This window comes from Cnephaeus nilssonii (assembly GCF_951640355.1).
Source record: "Cnephaeus nilssonii genome assembly, chromosome: 14".
Lineage (NCBI taxonomy): Eukaryota > Metazoa > Chordata > Mammalia > Chiroptera > Vespertilionidae > Cnephaeus > Cnephaeus nilssonii.
This window is the reverse complement of record NC_137085.1, coordinates 38910235-38929149: the sequence shown is the minus strand read 5'-3', so window position 1 is coordinate 38929149 and position 18915 is coordinate 38910235. Positions and strand designations below refer to the sequence as shown.

At 43.9% G+C, this 18915-nt stretch overlaps 1 protein-coding gene across 3 annotated transcripts in view; it reads left to right on the top strand.

Moving 5' to 3' along the window:
* PCSK5 (proprotein convertase subtilisin/kexin type 5) overlaps positions 1–18915 on the top strand; it is a 413193-nt gene that overhangs the window by 167316 nt on the left and 226962 nt on the right. For all 3 annotated transcript variants that reach the window (XM_079791288.1, XM_079791287.1, XM_079791289.1), the window contains exons 8-9: positions 6373–6585; positions 18212–18312. In XM_079791288.1, coding sequence (XP_079647414.1) covers positions 6373–6585; positions 18212–18312 — 314 coding nt within the window. The remainder of the gene's footprint in view (positions 1–6372; positions 6586–18211; positions 18313–18915) is intronic.

The window sequence follows — 18915 nt, the reverse complement described above, 5'->3', positions numbered from 1 at the left end:
AGACAGGAAGACAAAAATGAGAAGAAGTAGATCCCTCTTCACAAAAGAGTCCCTTGCTTCTTTCACGTCAAGTACTTTAGAAAAAGATGCATTTGTATTTTCCATCTTTTTTTCTCATCAACCATCCTCTGGCCGGGTCAGTAGCATAGATTGAGAATGGTGAAGACTCCACTCCTGTGGTGTTTTTGCACGTCCGTCTGTGGATGTTCAGACAGTCCCTCCAAGTCTGATTTCCTGCTACATGGGCAGCTTTGGCCGCAGACAGCAGGACGGGGAGGCAGCAGGCCAGTGGAAGGCTGAACATCAGCAGGTGTTGGTGGAGGACACTCGCGTGTGTTGGCTGCCTGTTGAAATCATCTTTGGGGAGCTGTGAACTTTCTATTGTTCACCATTTTCAGTCTTGGAATTTTTGCTTAGAAACAAGTGTAATGACCCAGCTGTTGACTACACTGAAAACATCACATTAGCCATAATGGATGACAGTTTGATTTTAAAGTATATAATCTTGCTCTGTTAAGGAATAAGATTTATTTTGGAAATGCTTGTCAGAATGTCCTTGAGCTTTAAAAAGATGAGCAGTTCTCTCCGTGTCTCAGCTGCTGAGTAGTTGCAAGTGTCCTTGCCTTTCTCCGACCTCTTCCAGCCTGAAGCCCCTCTCTCTCTGAACCGCGTGTGGGAGAACCGCATAGATGGCTGTGCTCTTTGCTCACAGAGTGAACAAATATCAGCTAAAGCTGGGATCTGGGGAGGGGCTTTGGGGAATTGGATATTCAGGCTGTTCTTGGACGATATCACAATTAAGTGAAGGTTTCTTTATTGCTGGTGTTGCTCTAAATTAACTAATATATGTGAAAACACCTAGCATAGTGTCCAGCCCCATTTCTTTTGTATTATAAGAAGTCTCTGGGCACTTACTCATGGCCCTTTAAGAATACTTTCTACATAATATGGGAGAATAAAGTAATATTAAAATACCAAGTAACATCTAACTGCATTGGTTCAAAAGTTATCATGCTACTTTAAAGAAAGAAATTTAGTTCCATCAAAGTCTATAGCTCTCAAACCCTGGCTTGGGGTGTACAATTTAATTGGTAATCTATCATAAAGTAGCCTTTTCTGACCTCCTGAACCACAAGAAAATCCAGTTCCTTTCTAGCCTTTAATAAAAACTCTATGAGGTATCATAAATTGATCTTTGTAGGGCATACATAAGAAGAAACACATGCACAATTAAATATAAAATGAAAGAGAGTATTTAGAGTTTGGTCAAATGGGTCCTGTGTGGATTTCACAATATATTTTGCCTTATGTTAGTTTACTAACTTTTAATTTAGCACTCAATTAAATTGGAGGGTTGTTTTTTTTTCTCTTCTCATCCAAAGCCATATTTAAATAACCAATTATAATTGCAATACATTACCAAACTAAAAAATGTTATTTCCTACAGTTTGGGAAAATATGTGTCTCATGATTCTTTTCTCTTTACAATATTCTGCCCACCTTCCCTTCTCCCTTCTCCTGCATGAAAGTTTAATTCTTCAGTTACTCTGGGGAACTTTGGGGAAATGTCCAGGTGTTTTTTTTAACCACTTATGTTTTGGTTTTCTGACTATTGCACAGTAATGAAAATGCCCTGTGCATCTGTAGTAAATAAGTCTTTGAATTGCTAATTGTTTCAGATTAACCTCATAGATCTCTAGCAGCTGTTTTTATGGCATTTTCAGCACACAAATCAGTCTGTTCATTTCGGGGTCTTTAATCATAAACCATAACACACGTGCATAAGTCAGGTTGACTGGATAGAATGGTGGCAGCATCAGTATATTCTGTAGATCCATGGGGGGCAGGTCATCCTTTATCTCCTCCTCTCACCTGTATTAGGAAACTCGGGCTGCGATCACAGGGTAACAAAGACTGGGTGGCTTAAACCACAGAATGTATTTTCTCCTAACCTTTTAGCCTCCAGAACTAGAAGTCCACCATTGAGGTGCCAGTAAGGTTGAGTTCTGGTGACACATCTCCTCAGTTTGCAGACGGTCACCTTCTTGCTGTGTCCTCACATGGCCTTTCCTCCTTGGGTGTACTGCCTGCGTCTCTTCCATTTCTCGTAAGGAGAACAGTCTTATTAGCTTGGGGCCCCCCTCTTATGACCTCATTGAACCTTCATTAACTCCTTAAAGGTCCTATCTTCAAATACAGTCACATTGGGGGGGTTAGAGCTTCAACATACAAATTTGGAGCTGGAGCATACAGGTCAGTCCATTACACACCTTAAGGATGAGGCCTGATGTCTCCTATTCCACCCTCCATACCCCTTCTCTCCACGTGCTCCATGCTGAGGGGTACTGATCTCTGTGTCCTCTATCGTCTCCCAGGTCCTCTGGCCTCTGCTAGGTTTTGGCCAGTGGGATGGATATGGGGGAAATGGGAGAGAGAGGAGGAGACTGGGTCTCAGTGTGTATTCCCTGACCCCTCCCTGAAGGGCTGATATGGGTTGGTGTGTCCCCTGAGCAATTTTCACCTCCTGTTATCCCCTCTGTCTCCAGCTCCAGTGACTTCCCTCTCCCCAGCTCCTTGCAGGCCTGGTGCAGGGGTGGGTTATTGACCCAACACTGGCCTTTAGAGTTTCCCCCTCACCGTTGCCCAGTTGTGGAATAATCACCTCAAATAATCTGTTTGATACAGGATGTCACCTCGGTCTGGAAGGGATGTTTCCAGGGTAGCAGCATCCCACTGTCCTATTAACCAACTGTTATCCCAACCCAGTGGATATCCACAGGGCCCTTAGCAATGCCATTGTCCTCCAGAGTGGTGTCATCTGTGGATACTGCCAGGATAGAATGACTTGAGGTCATACTTCTGAGGGAGCTCTTGTGACGAAGGGATTTCGAGGGGGGGCTTTGGGGGTCAGTACCTATGTCCTTCCCTTGAGGACACTCGGGAGAGATCCCGAGTTCTGATTCTGCAAGTCTGGAGAGAACTTGGAGGCTGGTCTGCTCTTAGATCCTAAAGCCACGCTTCAGTGAGGACTTAGGAGTTTCAGCTAAGCACAGCATAGCAAACATAAGCCCTCTTTTTTGCCCAAAAGAAAACTGCTGTAAGGGCTAAAGGCTCAGGCTTTGGTTCCAGTTGGATTTCAAGCTCTGGCTCTGGCATTGGTCAGCGTTTCTGAGCCCCCATTTGGTCATCGGTAAAATGATAATATAGACTCGCTTTGTGCAGAGTAGTGTTGGGACAGTGCTTGGCACATAGTAAGTTTCTATAAATGTTAGCTCTGTTGTTTTTAGCATACAGTGGACCTTTGTGTGTAAAACCCCTCTTGATCATAAAGTAAAATTGTTTCTTAAGAATTGGTCCTAATAGAGGAATAAATGTATTTGTATTTGTTTATAAAAATCATACACAGTTGCCAAAGGATGGTATGAAAACAAAATGAAAATCTTTCCTACGCTTACCAAACAGGATAAGTCCTGTTACATGGTCACTTTATGGTAGCTTTATGCATATAACCTTATGCACACTAACTTCTTTACATACACATACATTTTTTTTGTAAACGGAGACCATACTCTATCATTCTGTATCCTACATTTGTCTCTACATCGTGAACATAAAAGTACCTCCTGAATATTTTCTTATTAAACATTCTTTAAAATTGAATTAGTTTTTAAAGATTTCTTTGGAGTTTTATGCACAGGCATAGTCATAACTTTACATAGATGTATAAATGTGTCATATGTCCTTTCTCATTGTTTTGTGGTTTTATCTCTTAATGGTGCTGTTTCGACCAGGTGGGTTTTGCATTCTTTCACGTGTTCTGTCGACCTGCTAGGTAAGGCTCTGATGTGATCAGGCTTCTTGCCTACAATACAGTCCCTTGGTGTGGAATAGAGAGGCTACATTTTGGTGATGAACTGGAACCTTCTTTCTTCTTTGGCTAAGATGGCCTATTTCTGAAGTCCAAGTGTAAGTCAGTCACTAGAATTTTTCAATCGGGCCACCCACAGGTAAGGAGGGGCAATTCCGGGATTGACAAACTATTGTCTATAGTCCTTGGTGTATGGTGGCTTGGTGATTTTTGCATCTTTTTCTATGTTTCATGAATATTCTGGTGGGAAACTGAAGGAAGGTAAACCAGGCCCAGCTGTCCAGGGCAGCAGCATCCAGAAGTTTCTTTTCCTGTCTCTTCATGAATTTTTCCCATTCCTGTGTAATCATATTGCATTTTTCCACATTGAAGGACAAAAGGAAATCTATGCTCAAGTCGGTCAAATCATGTCATAAATATTCTGTTCCTTGAGGATTCAAGGTCAGAGACAGTTTATCACAGGTACTCTGGATTCTTTGTGGTCTCTCTTCTTGGCTCTTTTTCCAGAAATTCTAAGACAACGCCCCAAATATTTTCCCCTACACCTAGGACCAGACAGTGAGGGCCTGGGAGGGAAGAGTCTCAGCCATCCCTATGTGATTTTTGGTTCTCTCTTCCTAATTACAAACTAAATGTTAGATTTGGCCCGGGTGTCCTCCAGGGTGCCTTCTAGTTTTAAAATGGTAAGATTTCTCACAGACTCAGCTATAACTATTCCTAGAAATATTCTTCACTTGGGCTTATCTCTGTTTTCCTCCCAAGACCTCATCTTATAGAACCAAGTAGTCATTATGCTTCAATATATCTATGTTCTACTTTTCTTCTTGATTATTTTATGATGTTAGGGATAGCTGTAATTTATGCCAAGGTTTGGCAAGGAAGAATGTGACTCCATCTCCTAGCTATGCAAGATCATGGGTCTGGTTGAAGATGTCATCTGCGATCAAATATGTTTGAAAATTACTTCAGAATGTGCCGCCCCCCCCCCCGCCCCCGCTTAGAGTTTTGCAATGACCAACCACTATTAAAGACTCTTAGAAGTTCTGCAGTAAGGGAACCTATTTTAATTTTGCTGAACTCAGAGTTTCCAAACATATTTGATCTCTTGAAATCCTTTTATTTCTGGTAGCATCCATTAATAATCCTTAGTTATTAGTGTCCACACCATGCACAGGGGAGGCACAGTTCTAGAAGGAAGGATATAGGGCGTTTTTTGCCACTCACTGACATGTCATCTCAGATAAATACATAACCTTTCTACACCTCATGCTCCTCACCTGTGAAATGAGGGTGCACAGTAGCACCCCCTTCATGGTGGGTGTAAATGTTGGTAGCAATAGTATTTGACTGTGGTGATTGGTGATTAATAATATTACAATTCTGGGGTCCAGCTGTCTGAGTTCAAATTTTGTCCTTCCTTCTACTGGCTGTATGACCTTAGGAACATTACTGGACTTCTGTACCTCAATTATTCACCTGGATGGTAAGGACACAAATTGCACCATTCTCACAGCGTTATTAGAAGAATTCATTCTGATTCACATAAAACTTTAGAACTATGTTTGGTCCAGGGTAGGTACCTAATAAATGTTAGCCCTTATTATTGTCATCACTAGAGGCCCGGTGCACAAATTCGTGCACCAGTGGGGTCCCTAAGCCTGGCCTGTGCCCTCTCACAATCCGGGACCCCTCAAGGGATCTAGTAGTGCATGAAGTGGCAGGCGGCCAGGGAGGAGCCTGAGGTGCCACCGAAGTTCATCCCAGCCCTGCTGCACCTGCCGCCACCACTCGGTAGCACTGCCATGGAGGCGGACCGCTGCAGCTGCACTCGCCAGCTTTGAGCCCAACATCTGGCACCCGGTGGTCAGCTGAGTGGTGCTCCCACTGTGGGAGTGCACTGACCACCAGAGGGCAGCTTCTGCGTTGAGCATCTACCCCCTGGTGGTCAGTGTGTGTCATAGTGACTAGTCAACCGGTCGAACAGTCGACCAGTTGCTTAGGGTTTTTATATATAGAGATAGATTGGTGCTATTGTTACTTCTATAACTGTGCCATGTGAGAAAGATTATTTTAGTTTCTTCTTTTATTGGTTTATTTGGCATAACATTATATTAGTTTCAAGTGTACAACGTTTATGATTCGGTGTTTGTATATATTGTGAAATGTCATGAGAGTGAGTCTAGTTAACTTCCATCACCTCACATAGTTACCAATTTTTTTCTTATGATGAGAACTTTTAAGATCTACTCTCTTAGCAACTTTCAAATATGTAATACAGTATTATTAACCATAGCCACCATGCTATACATTACATCGGATTATTTTAGTTTCTACAAGTAACTCCTCTTACATCAAACACAACCTAAACCCAGTATGTTATTAAAATAGCATCACACCCTCCTGCAAATACTTGATTCTGTCTTGTCAATTTTGATCTCTCCATCTAGAGCCTGGGTCCTCCTCTTCCATCATTTAACTCTTGAACGTTTTATCTCTGTAAACAGGGGCGGAGAGGCCTGGGCTCTGTTTTTGTCTGGGCGTCAGGCAACGGCGGAAGGAGCAAAGACCACTGCTCCTGTGACGGCTATACCAACAGCATCTACACCATCTCCATCAGCAGCACCGCCGAGAGCGGGAAGAAGCCGTGGTACCTGGAAGAGTGTTCCTCCACACTGGCCACAACCTACAGCAGCGGGGAGTCCTACGATAAGAAAATAGTATGTGCCATTTGCATGCCTGCCATGATGTATTTATTTATCTTTCACTTTGACATTTAGACAGAAAATCACAATTCCTTTTTTTAATATTCACCCGAGGACATGCTTAGAAAGAGGGAGAAGGTGAGGGAGAAGAGAGAAGAGAGAAACATCGATGGGTTGCCTTCCATATGCTCCCCGACTAGGGATCAAACCCGCAACCCAGATATGTGCCCTGACCAAGGATCTCACCAGCAACCTTTTGGTGCTCTAGGCTACACTCGACCAACTGAGCCACTCCAGCTGGGTGGAAAATCACAAATTTATATGCACATGTAATATATGGATATAGAAAGTCTGATTAGCTGATTACTCAATACAAGTATTTGTAAATGTTACCATTTCATGGAAGAAGCCTGTCCAGGTGATGACATTCCTGCATTTAATGTGGCCTTAGACATGATTACGCTTCAGTTATATTGAGGACAAATGAACGGTTCCCCTTCACCCAGTGAGTTAGTGGCAAGAAGGGACTAGAACCTAAATCTGACTCTGAGCCGGGTGCCTGTATCCCTGTGTCCCCACACTGCCTTTCAGCCTTAGCGTCAGGGCTTTGGTTTCCAAAGAGAGCTAATTCAGAGTGAAAAACAAAAGTTGTAGGAGGAAACCCAGAATTCCAGTTGGACTCTATTTATTTAACGTGAACTAAACCTATACAAAAGATGCTTTTCTAATATTTCCTCACCAAGTTGGCCTGAGTGGAAAGCACAGAGTCCTGTGTGATCTCCTGCTTGCTAACACGCCTACTCTCTATGCAGACAGCAAAAGGATTGGCGAGAGTTCAGGTTGCAGGACCAGCCTGCCTGGGTTTCATTGGGTGTTGAACTATTTACTAGCTGGGTAACTTTAGACACATTACTGAATTTTTCTCTTTTAGTGCCCTTGCTTGTAAAACGGGGACATTTAATAGTTCATACTTTGTGGAGTTATTACAGAGATTATGAGGAAGTAAATAAAAAGTACTTTTCCCACTAGCCGACCCATTTGTGCTCCAGAAAGGTCTGGCTTTGGGGGTACCCCGCACGGTGCTGCTGATTCTAAATGTCAAACACCTTTGTACTTTGCTCTTTTCCTGACTATGGTTTTGTGAACTGTCTAGGGCAGTGGTTCTCAACCTTTCTAATGCCGCGACCCTTTAATACAGTTCCTCATGTTGTGGTGACCCCCAACCATAAAATTATTTTTGTTGCTACTTCATAACTGTAATTTTGCTACCGTTATGAATCGTAATGTAAATATCTGTGTTTTCCGATGGTCTTAGGCGACCCTGCTTGCGGTTCTCAACCTGTGGGTCACGAAAACACAGATATTTACATTACGATTCATTAACAGTAGCAAAATTACAGTTATGAAGTAGCAACAAAAATAATTTTATGGTTGGGGGTCACCACAACATGAGGAACTGTATTAAAGGGTCGCGGCATTAGAAAGGTTGAGAACCACTGATCTAGGGCTTTGTCTTACTAAAGTGGAGTTCAGCTGCTATGCCTGCCGCCTTTTAGCCTTTAGCCAAGACCTTGCTTTCGGGTCTTATCGATTCCTGCAAGTTTGGATCACTCCCTAATGCTACATCTGACTTTTCCACGGCAGGGACAGGACACTACCTCATCCATGGTGTTCTCTATCCATACCCATTTGGATTGATTCCTGGCTAGTATATGATTTTATGTTTGATTTTTCAGTTACTTCTTAAGACCTTCTTTAGTGACATTTTGCAGATTGATTTAAATAAAAACTGCCTACCCATGTACAGATCCCATCTGTCCCCATCTTTCCCTAATTTCCCTACAATAGCTGGGCTAAAAGATATACACATGGGTCTGCCTTTAAGCACCTCCATCAGTCATCAGTACACATAACTCTGCAATCCACAGAGAAATAAGTAAAGAGAAAATACAGAGATGAGTACGTTTTGAAGTTTCATAGCTTTCTTAGTGGGATCATGATCCTCTGTGATGTGTTTGTTACCTTCATTATGGAAATATTGTAATACAGGAATGTTGCTGCAGCTTTCAAATATGAGGACCTTATTTCTCAGAACTAATGGTCAGTGTCCACTAGTAATAAGTGACATCAGTCAGTCCTGCATCATGAAAATCTTGACAGAACTCTCGGGACTAAGGATCCCCTTCTTACACCTCTCAAGTATGAAGGCAATTTGCGACAAACTCACCTTTGCTTCAAAGAAAATAGGCCCATCTAGCCCAATTTATCCCTGATTGCTGGGGTTGGAGGAGGGGTGCTGTTAAATTCCATAATTGTCTTCCTTAAGGGAAACGTATAATCCAAAGGGTAAAATATCAAAAGGAAAGAAGGGTTTTCTGAGCCCCATATGGGAGAACACAATGTGGACAGAGGGACCTCAAAATTGCTACTGTTCGATTTAGGCCCTAGGCTTGACCTTCCTGGTCCTTTCGTCACTGTTTGCTGTGATTGTGCAGTAGCTTTTATGACCCCCGTGACAAGGGTGGTCATATAGGATTCTCTCATGGATGGACAAAGGGGTCCATCCCGTGGTCCAGGATAAGGCATGAAAGGGAAGGTGGACACTGTGACACATCCTTGATTCGGGTCCTGTACTTTTACCTTTCCCTAGTTGCTGCTTTTGATAGCAAAACCTTTACTGACTCACTCTGTATTTAACATGTACTCATTTCTAATTCTTATTTAATCTCTCCCATTTTCAATTACAGCACCTTCCTAGTAATTTTCTTTATCCGGTTCTCAGATCCTCTTATTTTGCTTGGCTCTCCAGATTACCCTCAGATGGAGAGGAAAGGCGGGAGCCGTTTCAAACTAGAGTCTAGCCTCAGACTGTGCAGTGGCTAAGCAGCCTTCACAGAGTCTTGGTTCCTTCATCCGTAAAATGGAGGTAAAACCAGCATCAACCTCACAGATTTTCACGAAGAGAATAAGCATGAGCTATAAGGTATTCACACAGCACCCGGCACAGTCCGTGGCTGGTACCATGGTCCCCCGGAGTCAGTGTAGCTTTCTGCATCCTGCAGCAATGAAGCGAGGCTGGTCATTTTCCCAGCTGTTGTTAACAGAGGTGCTTGTTGCACCCCTGTTCTGCCGATCTATAAAATACTGACTCTGTTCCACCCAGCCCATAAAGAAAGGCACTTTGGTGGCAGACATGTTAACAGTGTGCACATGAATAGAGTTGGCAACCACGTCAGCCTTTTATGGTCCAGCTGACCCCTTTTCCCTCTAGATGTCAGGATGACAGATAGTCCTGTGTTGCTCCTGGGACCTTGTCTTCATCAGGCTTTGAACCAGACCCTCGGAGGTGGCCCCTCGGAGATGCCCGCATCCTGTTAGTGGCATCTGTGATGGAGTGTGACGGGGATGGCAATGTCTCCCTTTCTACTCGGGGCTCTCGTCCCTGGGTCATTCGTTTTCTTTTGTCACTTGCAGCCCCTCCAGAAGTGCACAGTCATCATTCCTCAGTCACACAGCAGCTTTGTGATTTGATCCAAGGCAGCTGCTGGGGACCCAGGAGAGAGGAAACATCTCCTCTCTGCTTCTAGGAAAGCACTTCTGTTAAATAAAGTGACCTTGTCCTCAACAAATGCCTTCCCGCAATATGCAAGCAGGAAATCCTTGTCTGGGTTTCAAAACATAGCGAGGTCTCCATCCATCTCTTGGTTTCCTGCCACTACTGTTGGGATGACTGTGGACCTTGGTATTCTACTCATGCTTTAACAGATCCGATCAGGGGCTGCCCTATATCATATTATTACAACAGATAAAGCACCAGGATATCAAGATTACTACAATAAGAAGCTCCTCTATAAGATAAGCAGAAACCAGTGGACATGACTGGTTATTATAAAGCCATGTTATGAAGTAATATTTTTATTAACCATAGTGTATACATCTTAGTCCGTGTTGAATATGTAATATGTTTATAGTGCTTTAAAATGTCCTAAATCTAACACTGTGGTCCTCTAATGTGTGCCCCTGCACTATGTACATCGAATGCATCTCTCATCATGTCTTCAGTACACTTGGCAGGAAGATCAGGTGTTTTCCCTGCCTTACAGATGAGAAACCTAAAGCTCGAAAGGTTAAGAGAAACAAAGCTAGTAGGTGGTAGAGCCAAGATTACAACCAAAATCAGATAGATGCCCCCAAATCCACCTTGCAACCTATATGCTATCATGCCCTGGATACTTTTCAGGGACATCCAGTATGGGGCCCACTTACTTTGACTTTCATTAGACCTTTTTATAACCCCCCTCAGACAATTGGTCCTCTTGCAAAAACCTAAAACTCTTTGCCAGTCTGAGTTGCTTGTGCCTGCAGCACAGTGTGGGCACCAAACTCCCCAAGCATATGCTGTTTTGTGTGACATTCAACTCAGGGCTCTGTCCTGGGAGAAGTGAAGTCTATTAGACCAGAAACCACTTATTTATTATGTTTGTTCTCAATTTTCACCTTAGAGAGGATATTCTTCTTCACCTCCCCTGAAACAGTGGCTCTTCCCTCCGCTATACTCTTACCCCGTTCAATTTTCTTTCTAGTTTCCACAGAGCTACTTAACATGAGATTGTACATTTTCTTATTGACTGTTTTTCACACTAGAGTGGAAAGTACTTGAGATTGAAGACTTTGTTTTGATCTTCCCAGAGCCTGAGTTTAATAACTAATTAGGCATAAAGGACTAATCAGACATTTGGAAGGATGGAAGCTTTAGGAGTGTTTACAGGAAGACAGAGGGGTGTTGTGTTTCTTTAAGAGAAACTGCTCCTGCTGATAGGTTGGTGAGAGGCAAAGGGTATTTGGCAATATATTTAGCGTAGAAAATTGCGTGGAGTCCATTTTCCATCTTATGACATGATATAGCTGTGACATACTACCTTTCTTGGTGTCAAAGACCATTAAAGATGCAGTCTGTAACTACATCCCAGCATTTCTGCCAAGTTCTGTTTGGGAGCTGAAGCTCCCCGCTTTCCCCAGTCACTCTCATCATTAAATTATCTCTTGCCTTTGGGACTATTTGAGTCTTTGCATTTCCCCCTCTCCCCCCCTCCCCCCCCCCCCCCCCCCCCGCATCCCTGTAGTAATTTGGCTCAGTGATTAGAATTCGAGGGCCATGGTATCCCTCCTGGGATGGGTTTTGTGAGCCAAGGTTGAGAGAATATATGCTCTACTCAACCCTCTCCTGATGTCATTTTATTTATTTGTGTTCAAAACAAACTTGCTGCCTGGGGTGTATCGGGGTTGGCCTGAACCACCAATTCCACGTGGAGGAATTACCTTATTGCTTTTAATGCTCCTCAGCAGCCACACATTTCCTTTGGCAGAAACATCGCGAACTCCCCCAATACCCAACTCATTATTCAGGACAGGTACTGTTCTCTTTCATCTCTCTGTTTCTCCTTTTGATTCCGGAACTGTCATTACTTTTCATGAGTGAAAGACTAGCAAATGCAGGTGTGTTTAGTTTGTCTGGAAGTTTGGTACATATTCTCTTGAGAATGGGAGTGAGGAGCGGGGAGGAAAGGAAAGTTTGCTCCTGAAAAGTTCTGATTTTGATTGTGGCCCGAAGGAGACTCGGTGTGCCCACTGGCTGACTTGGGCCGGTCCCAGGTCCCACTGTCCTTGCTGGTGGTGTCTGACTGTCGCCCTTACTCTCCCAGAGGACCACACTCCGGGACTCAGCATTTTCTTTTCTGCCTTTGCAGGATTTACTGCTTCACCACCTACCAGCTCTTCAGTAGCCGTTAGGGCTTGGGCAAGTTAGCCTCCCTGAGCCTCCACCTACTAAGTTAATAAATAGTATATCTTCCTTGGAGCATTGCAGGTTGCTCGTGGTGGTGGCTTTAGAAGCAGGGCGGCTGGTGGTAGCCATAGTAGCTGTGAGGGGAATTGCTCTCCTTTACTTAGCCCCCCCGGATTGCATGTAGACATAGGCACACATACGTTTTGTAGGTTGCTTATAAGTTTATGTGAGTTCTGTGTGGAGAGTTGATAAAGAAGTGACCTTGAAGTCTTTCCTAATAAGTGGGAGAGTTTCAAGTACAGAACGAAATGAGTACAGATGAGCTTGACTTCAGCAATTGAGCTTAGCCAGTACTGTGCTGCTGCTCCGTACCGAACATTACGAGCTCCGAGCAAACATTACAGAGATGCGGGCATGATGTAAGGTGGCATCTTTCTGTAGTGATCGCAATCTCACATTTGTAAGCAAAGCCTTACTTTTGCACTTCGCATTTATAGATTCTTGTAGCAACACGGGGTGGGATTTCGGATGGACTTGTCAGCAATGATTGAATTTTACACCAGTCCTTGTGACTTCAGTGAACACATAAAGCATTAATTGGGCCTCGGTTCCTTTTTATTTTGCTGTGCTTTAATAAATCAGCTTCTTCTGTTTTATCCATGGACACATTTAAGGTTTTTTCATTTCTCTCCTTATCGCTCATAGCTGTGTCTGAAACAGCTTTCTGGGCACATTTCTAATCCAAATGAAAATCAACACCAGAGACAAATTCATTTCATGTTTTAAAACTATCTGTTCAGTTGTACTTTTACCAGATAGGAGACAATATGGCACCTTCAAAATAAAACAGATCACAAGATAACCCGGAGATAAAAACTCTTAACTGGAGGGTTGCTGTAAAAGCTTGTTCGCTGACAGCCAAAGTCAGTCTGGACTGAGAGTCCCTGGAGAATGACATCAACAGGCTAGAGTAAAAGATTCAATCAGCTCCAGTAATGAAATATGAAAGATTAGGAAATAAAGGTTTAGGATGAGAAAAAGGGATGGTTCTTCTCCGAGGAAGCCGGGCTGGGCCTGAACAAAACCCACCCCTTCTCACCATAGGAGGATGACGTCCCTATCTTTGTAGAGTCCAAAAAAACCATCTGCTGCTCATCCTGGGACAGGCTGAAAATCTCATTTGCCGATCAGGACAGCTTTGATCTGGCTTGGGGCCTGGTGTCATCTCCTGTTTTCTTCACTCTCATGGGCAGAAAGGATATTTTCTTGAGCATTCGGAGAGGTTCTGAGGAGGAAAATTCTGTTTCTGATTCGGGTAGTGAATTGAGGGAATTTGGAGCGTGCAAGATGCGCCACCGGGCTTGCAACCAGGTTCCGAGACATTCTTTAAAATGGAATCTAAACGTGAAGTGCTTTATTGTCCCGTTTCACATACAGCATCTCTGGACTCCCTGCCCCGGGATGTGGGCCGAGTGCAACTTTTCCTTTAAATTACAGTGTCAGGTCTTGCATGCATGCGTTATGATGAATGGGGTTACCCCGTGTGGCTCCAGTTTTCAGAACATCATTTTTCTTCAAGATTGCATGCTCCTTGGTGGTCTTTGCCTTTTCTTTCTAAAGATAGACACAAAAAATCCTCCGGTACTGTGGCTGCTCTTAATGATGAAAACCCTGCCTTAGATCTTCCTGGTAATTTACACCTAAATATCTTTGCCACTGACAGTAACTTCCTCTTGAGATGACCCAGCTGGAATTTCCACTTAAGGCAGGATGAGAAGGGAGTGAGGATGTTTTTGTTTCTTTTCTCTCCATTCCTTCCTCCTCTCCATCACCTTCCTGTTCCACTCCCTTTCCACCCCTGCTCACTACTCAAGTTTCATCTTGTTGAATTGTTTGTGCGGGGGGGTTGGGGGGGGCGTTGAGGGGGCAGAGGGAATAAAAGCACAATGGTGATTGGAATTCTGCAGTCCTACCTATATCTATAGCATTTACCACTAAATTGGTGTTTATATGTAAAAGCACTGAGTAGCTTTTTGCTTAAGTCTATTATTATATGTATAATATAATATATAGGTGTCTATACCCGGTGTGTATATATAGATAGGGCAAATTCCTATTGCAAACCCGACATCCTAAAACTTTTATTGTTCATGTTTGGGATTGGCAGGAGGTGGTTATTTATTAGACTCAAAAATGCAACACACACTTGGAGTGTTTATTCTGGATTTGTTTCTGTGCATTGAAAGTGTCTGGTGCAGCTGAAGAATAAGTAAAGGGAGCCAAGTGGGAAAACATCATGAAAAATCTTGAATCCAGGCACAAGTCATTGAAAAAAAATAATAAAACTTGGCAAAGGAACGTGACCATGAGGGTGAGGTAAAATGGGAAGAATGCAGCAAGGCCATCTCTCAACAAGAGCGTATCTGAAAACAGGGAAACCGGCTGCTCCTGGGCTGTTTATGCATTGATTTAGGGATCAGGCCTTGAGAAAAGAAGGCTACACATTTACCCATAATTTCAAATGAAGTAGAAATGCCTTTTTGATGATCTAGCAGTCCCACTTCGAGTGCATATCTAAAATAATTGAAAACAGAATCTCGAAGAGATATTTGCACACCCATGTTCATTGCAGCATTATTCACAATACCCAAGAGGGGGACGTAACCCAAATGTCCATTGACAGATGAATTAATAAAGACAATGTGGTATATACGTACAATGGAATACTATGCAGCCCAAAAAGTGGGAAATCCTACAACATGGATGAACCTTGAGGATAGAATTTTAAGTGAAGTAAGCCAATCACAAAAAAAAAAGACAAATGCTGTATAATTTACCTATAAGAGGTACCTAAAGTAGTCAAACTCATAGAAGCAGAAAGTGGAATCGTTGTTGCCATGGTCGGGAGGAGGGGAGAAAGTGGAGTTACTCAGTGGGTAGAGTTTCAGTCATGCAAGATGAAAAGTTCTAGAGATCTGTTGTATGGCACTGTGCATATCCTATATAATAAAAGGCTAATATGCAAATTGACTGATCAGTGGAATGACTGGTTGCTATGACATGCACTGATCACCAGAGGGCGGACGCTCAAAACAGGAGCTGCCCCCTGGTGGTCAGTGCACTCCCACAGGGGAGCGCTGCTCAGCCAGAAGCCGGGCTCATGGCTGGTGAGTGCAGTGGCAGTGGCGGGAGCCTCTCCCACCTCCAATGCAGGCTGGTAGTGAGGAGCGAGGGGTCCCAGACTGCGAGAGCCCTGGACTGTGAGAGGGATGTCTGACTGCTGGCTTAGGCCCGATCCTATGGTTGGGTGTAGTCCCATGCACCGAGAGGTTGCTGGTTCAATCCCTGGTCAGGACACATACCTGCATTTTGGGCTTGAGCCCCCAGTATTGGGTGTACAGGAGGCAGTGATCGATGTTTCGCTCTCACATTGATATATCTCTCTCTCCCTCTATCGAAAAAATCGATTAGAAAAAATAATTTTAAATAAATACAGGAAGTTTTTTAATGTAGGTGTGTTTAGGGCTTTGTTTATCCAGACATCTTACAGGTATCCAATGTGGAGGTTGAGAAGATGGCTAGAAACAGCCTTCCCTGCCTGGCAAATGCACAGTTGGGGCTCCTGCACACCATTCAGTCATTTAGGAAAAGAGTTCAAAGCTTGTCTCCTCTCTCCCATCACCATATCTGTGTGATTCTGCATGTTTTTGTTTATCCTCCCACTTCTTGTGTATCGGTCCCTACCTGGTATGGAGAATCTGGTAACAGTTGAGGTACCAAAGGAGCAAAGGAAAGACAATGAGAACTGATGGCCTCTTGTGAAGCTCAGGATTTCAATCTGGATCCAACACAAGTAATTAGGGTCTATTCTTACCTCCTGTGGCACTGAGGAAATTTTTAGGGGAGGATTTATTTCTAGGACGTTACAAACCTGTTTCTTCCTGTGAAGATCAAATTTATTTCCAAATCACCTAATCGTCACACTCTTCTTAAAGGATGCTCCTTAGAACAACAGGACTTGGCTTCTATCTCCCTGTGCCTTTCTGATGACCTTTCACCTCAGTTTCTAACCTGTAAAATATGGGGACTATATTTGTCGTGATGCTGAAGAAAGCTTTACTGATGTCTCCAATAACTGTTATGCGACAGGAGTGATATCAGCCCCAAGGGGCCAAAAATGGATGCTTGTCAGGAGGAATGGGTTTACAAAATTTTAGATATTACAGTGGTTCACAAATCTTATCCCATAGTGTTTAATCTCTTGTTAAGGACAATCTGAATTTAGTGTGTGTTTTTTTTCTTTTTAATATATATTTTTTATTTTCTACAGAAAGGAAGGGAGAGGGAATAGAGAGCTAGAAACATCGATGAGAGAGAAACATCGATCAGCTGCCTCCTACACACACCCCACTGGGGATGTGCCCGCAACCAAGGTACATGCCCTTAACTGGAATCGAACCTGGGACCTTTCAGTCCGCAGGCCGACGCTCTATCCACTGAGCCAAACCGGTTTCGGCTGAATTTAGGTTTTTTTCTTAGTGACGCACCCTTCAATGCTGCAATGAAGCACCACCCTTGCTTGATGGGTCTGTGACTGAGCCACATTCACACCAAGAGGAAAACGTGATCTAGTTCTCACATGGTGATTGAAGAAAATGGAGAAATAGCTGATGTTCTTCTATTATATACTAGAGACCTGATGCACAAAAATTCGTGTAAGAGTAGGCCTTCATTCCCCCGGCTGCTGGCACCAGCTTCCCTCTGGCACCCAGGACCCCGGCTGCTTCCCTCGGGCTGCCCACATGCACCCGGGACCTGGGCTGGCTTCCCTCCAGCCCCGGCTTCGTCAGGAAGGACATCAGGAATGACCTCAGAAGGACGTCTAATTCGCATATTACCCTTTTATTATTATAGATAAGATGTACTTAGTGCTGTAATTTCATATCAAGCGCATGGGTTGAACCTGACTTTTAGTATTCGTGTTAGATCTTTGAGAAATCGTTGGTTCTTCCATGTAACATTCCCATGAATTCTAAAAAGTCCTTAAACAAATGTTGCTTCTATAGCAGAGCATACCTTTTGCTTAAAACCTGAGGCTCCCCCTACCTAACAGTTCTGGAAGGGCAGGAACCAGGCTGTATGCTTTACTCCTTATGCTACCAATGCCTAACTCACTGTTTACTGTCCAACCTGTCTGGATTATTAAAAATAGTGGAGTAGCCCTGGCCAGTGTTGTTCAGTGGTTAGAGTGTGGGCCTGCAAACCAAAGGGTTTCAGGTTTGATTCCTGGTCAAGGGCACATACCTGGGTTGAGGGTTTACTCCCAGCCCCTCGGTCGGAGTGTGTGCAGGAGGCAGCCAGTCAATGTGTCTCCTCTCTCACATCAATGTTTCTCTCTCTCCTCTCCCCTTCTCCCCCTCTTCCTCTCCCTGTGTCCCTCTCTCCCTTCCCCTTCCTTCTACTCTCTCCGAAAAGCAATGGAAAAAATACCCTCAGGTGAGGATTTTTAAAAAATAAAAATATTGGGTAATGAAAGAACTGTAGCTTTAACTAGAGCTGGAATTAGGGGGAGGTAAGTGAGGTATGTAGGGGTCTAGGGCATAAAATTTAAGGAGAATTTGCCTAACCCTTATGTTTCAGGCCAAACGCTCCCCTAGTCCAGTTTCCAAACCCTTCCCTTTCCAAAGTTCCTTTAGGCAATTCCCTGGAAGTGATATGGTCATAGGAGCACAGGAGCAGGGAATTTTAAAACAACTGTTTCAACACCCCTCCATTCCACTTGTATAAGTGTCTTTCTACTTGCATGTGATCCACATTGACCCCGGAACCCTAAACGTGTTCACTTCTGTCTTCTAGATCACTACGGACCTGCGGCAGCGGTGCACGGACAACCACACTGGGACGTCTGCCTCGGCCCCCATGGCTGCGGGCATCATCGCACTGGCCCTGGAAGCCAAGTAAGCCTTTCTGTCCGCTTGTTTTCACTGGCGGCAACCCCTCACCTCACGGACAACCTGCCCGCTCCCTAGTATAGCGTCCCCAGCACAACCCAGAATGTAATCTTCCCAATCCCAACCTGAAACCTTCCAAGATTAGGCCTTTAAATTTTTTTTTCTCCTATATTAAGGGAAAAGGCCCTTTTTCTTTTTGCGTTTTTATATTCCCTGAAAAATCAAACTGTGGCATTACTTTATCAGGGAGTCATGTGCGCGCGTGCCAGTTGGCTCCAGCACTCTTGCCTTGTGGAGGTTTTCATTCTAGTCTGGGAATGTTCCTGTGAGTCTCCGAGTGGGCAGGTCTGCCCACTTCTGGGCCCCCTCCCTGCAGAACAGCGAGGCAGCTCAGAGCCCATGACAACAGCACCATCGCAGACTCGTTCTCGGGGTCAGAATATTTTAAGGTTACGTGACAGGAGCCCAGGAACAAGGACAACCCACTTACCTTAAATCCCGTTTAATGTAGTCAAATTCCGTGACCAAAGAGCCCTTGGAAAGGTGCCCTGAGGTTATTTGCAATGCCTCCCATCTCTTCTTTCTCTGAGCACCAATAGATCAATTTGT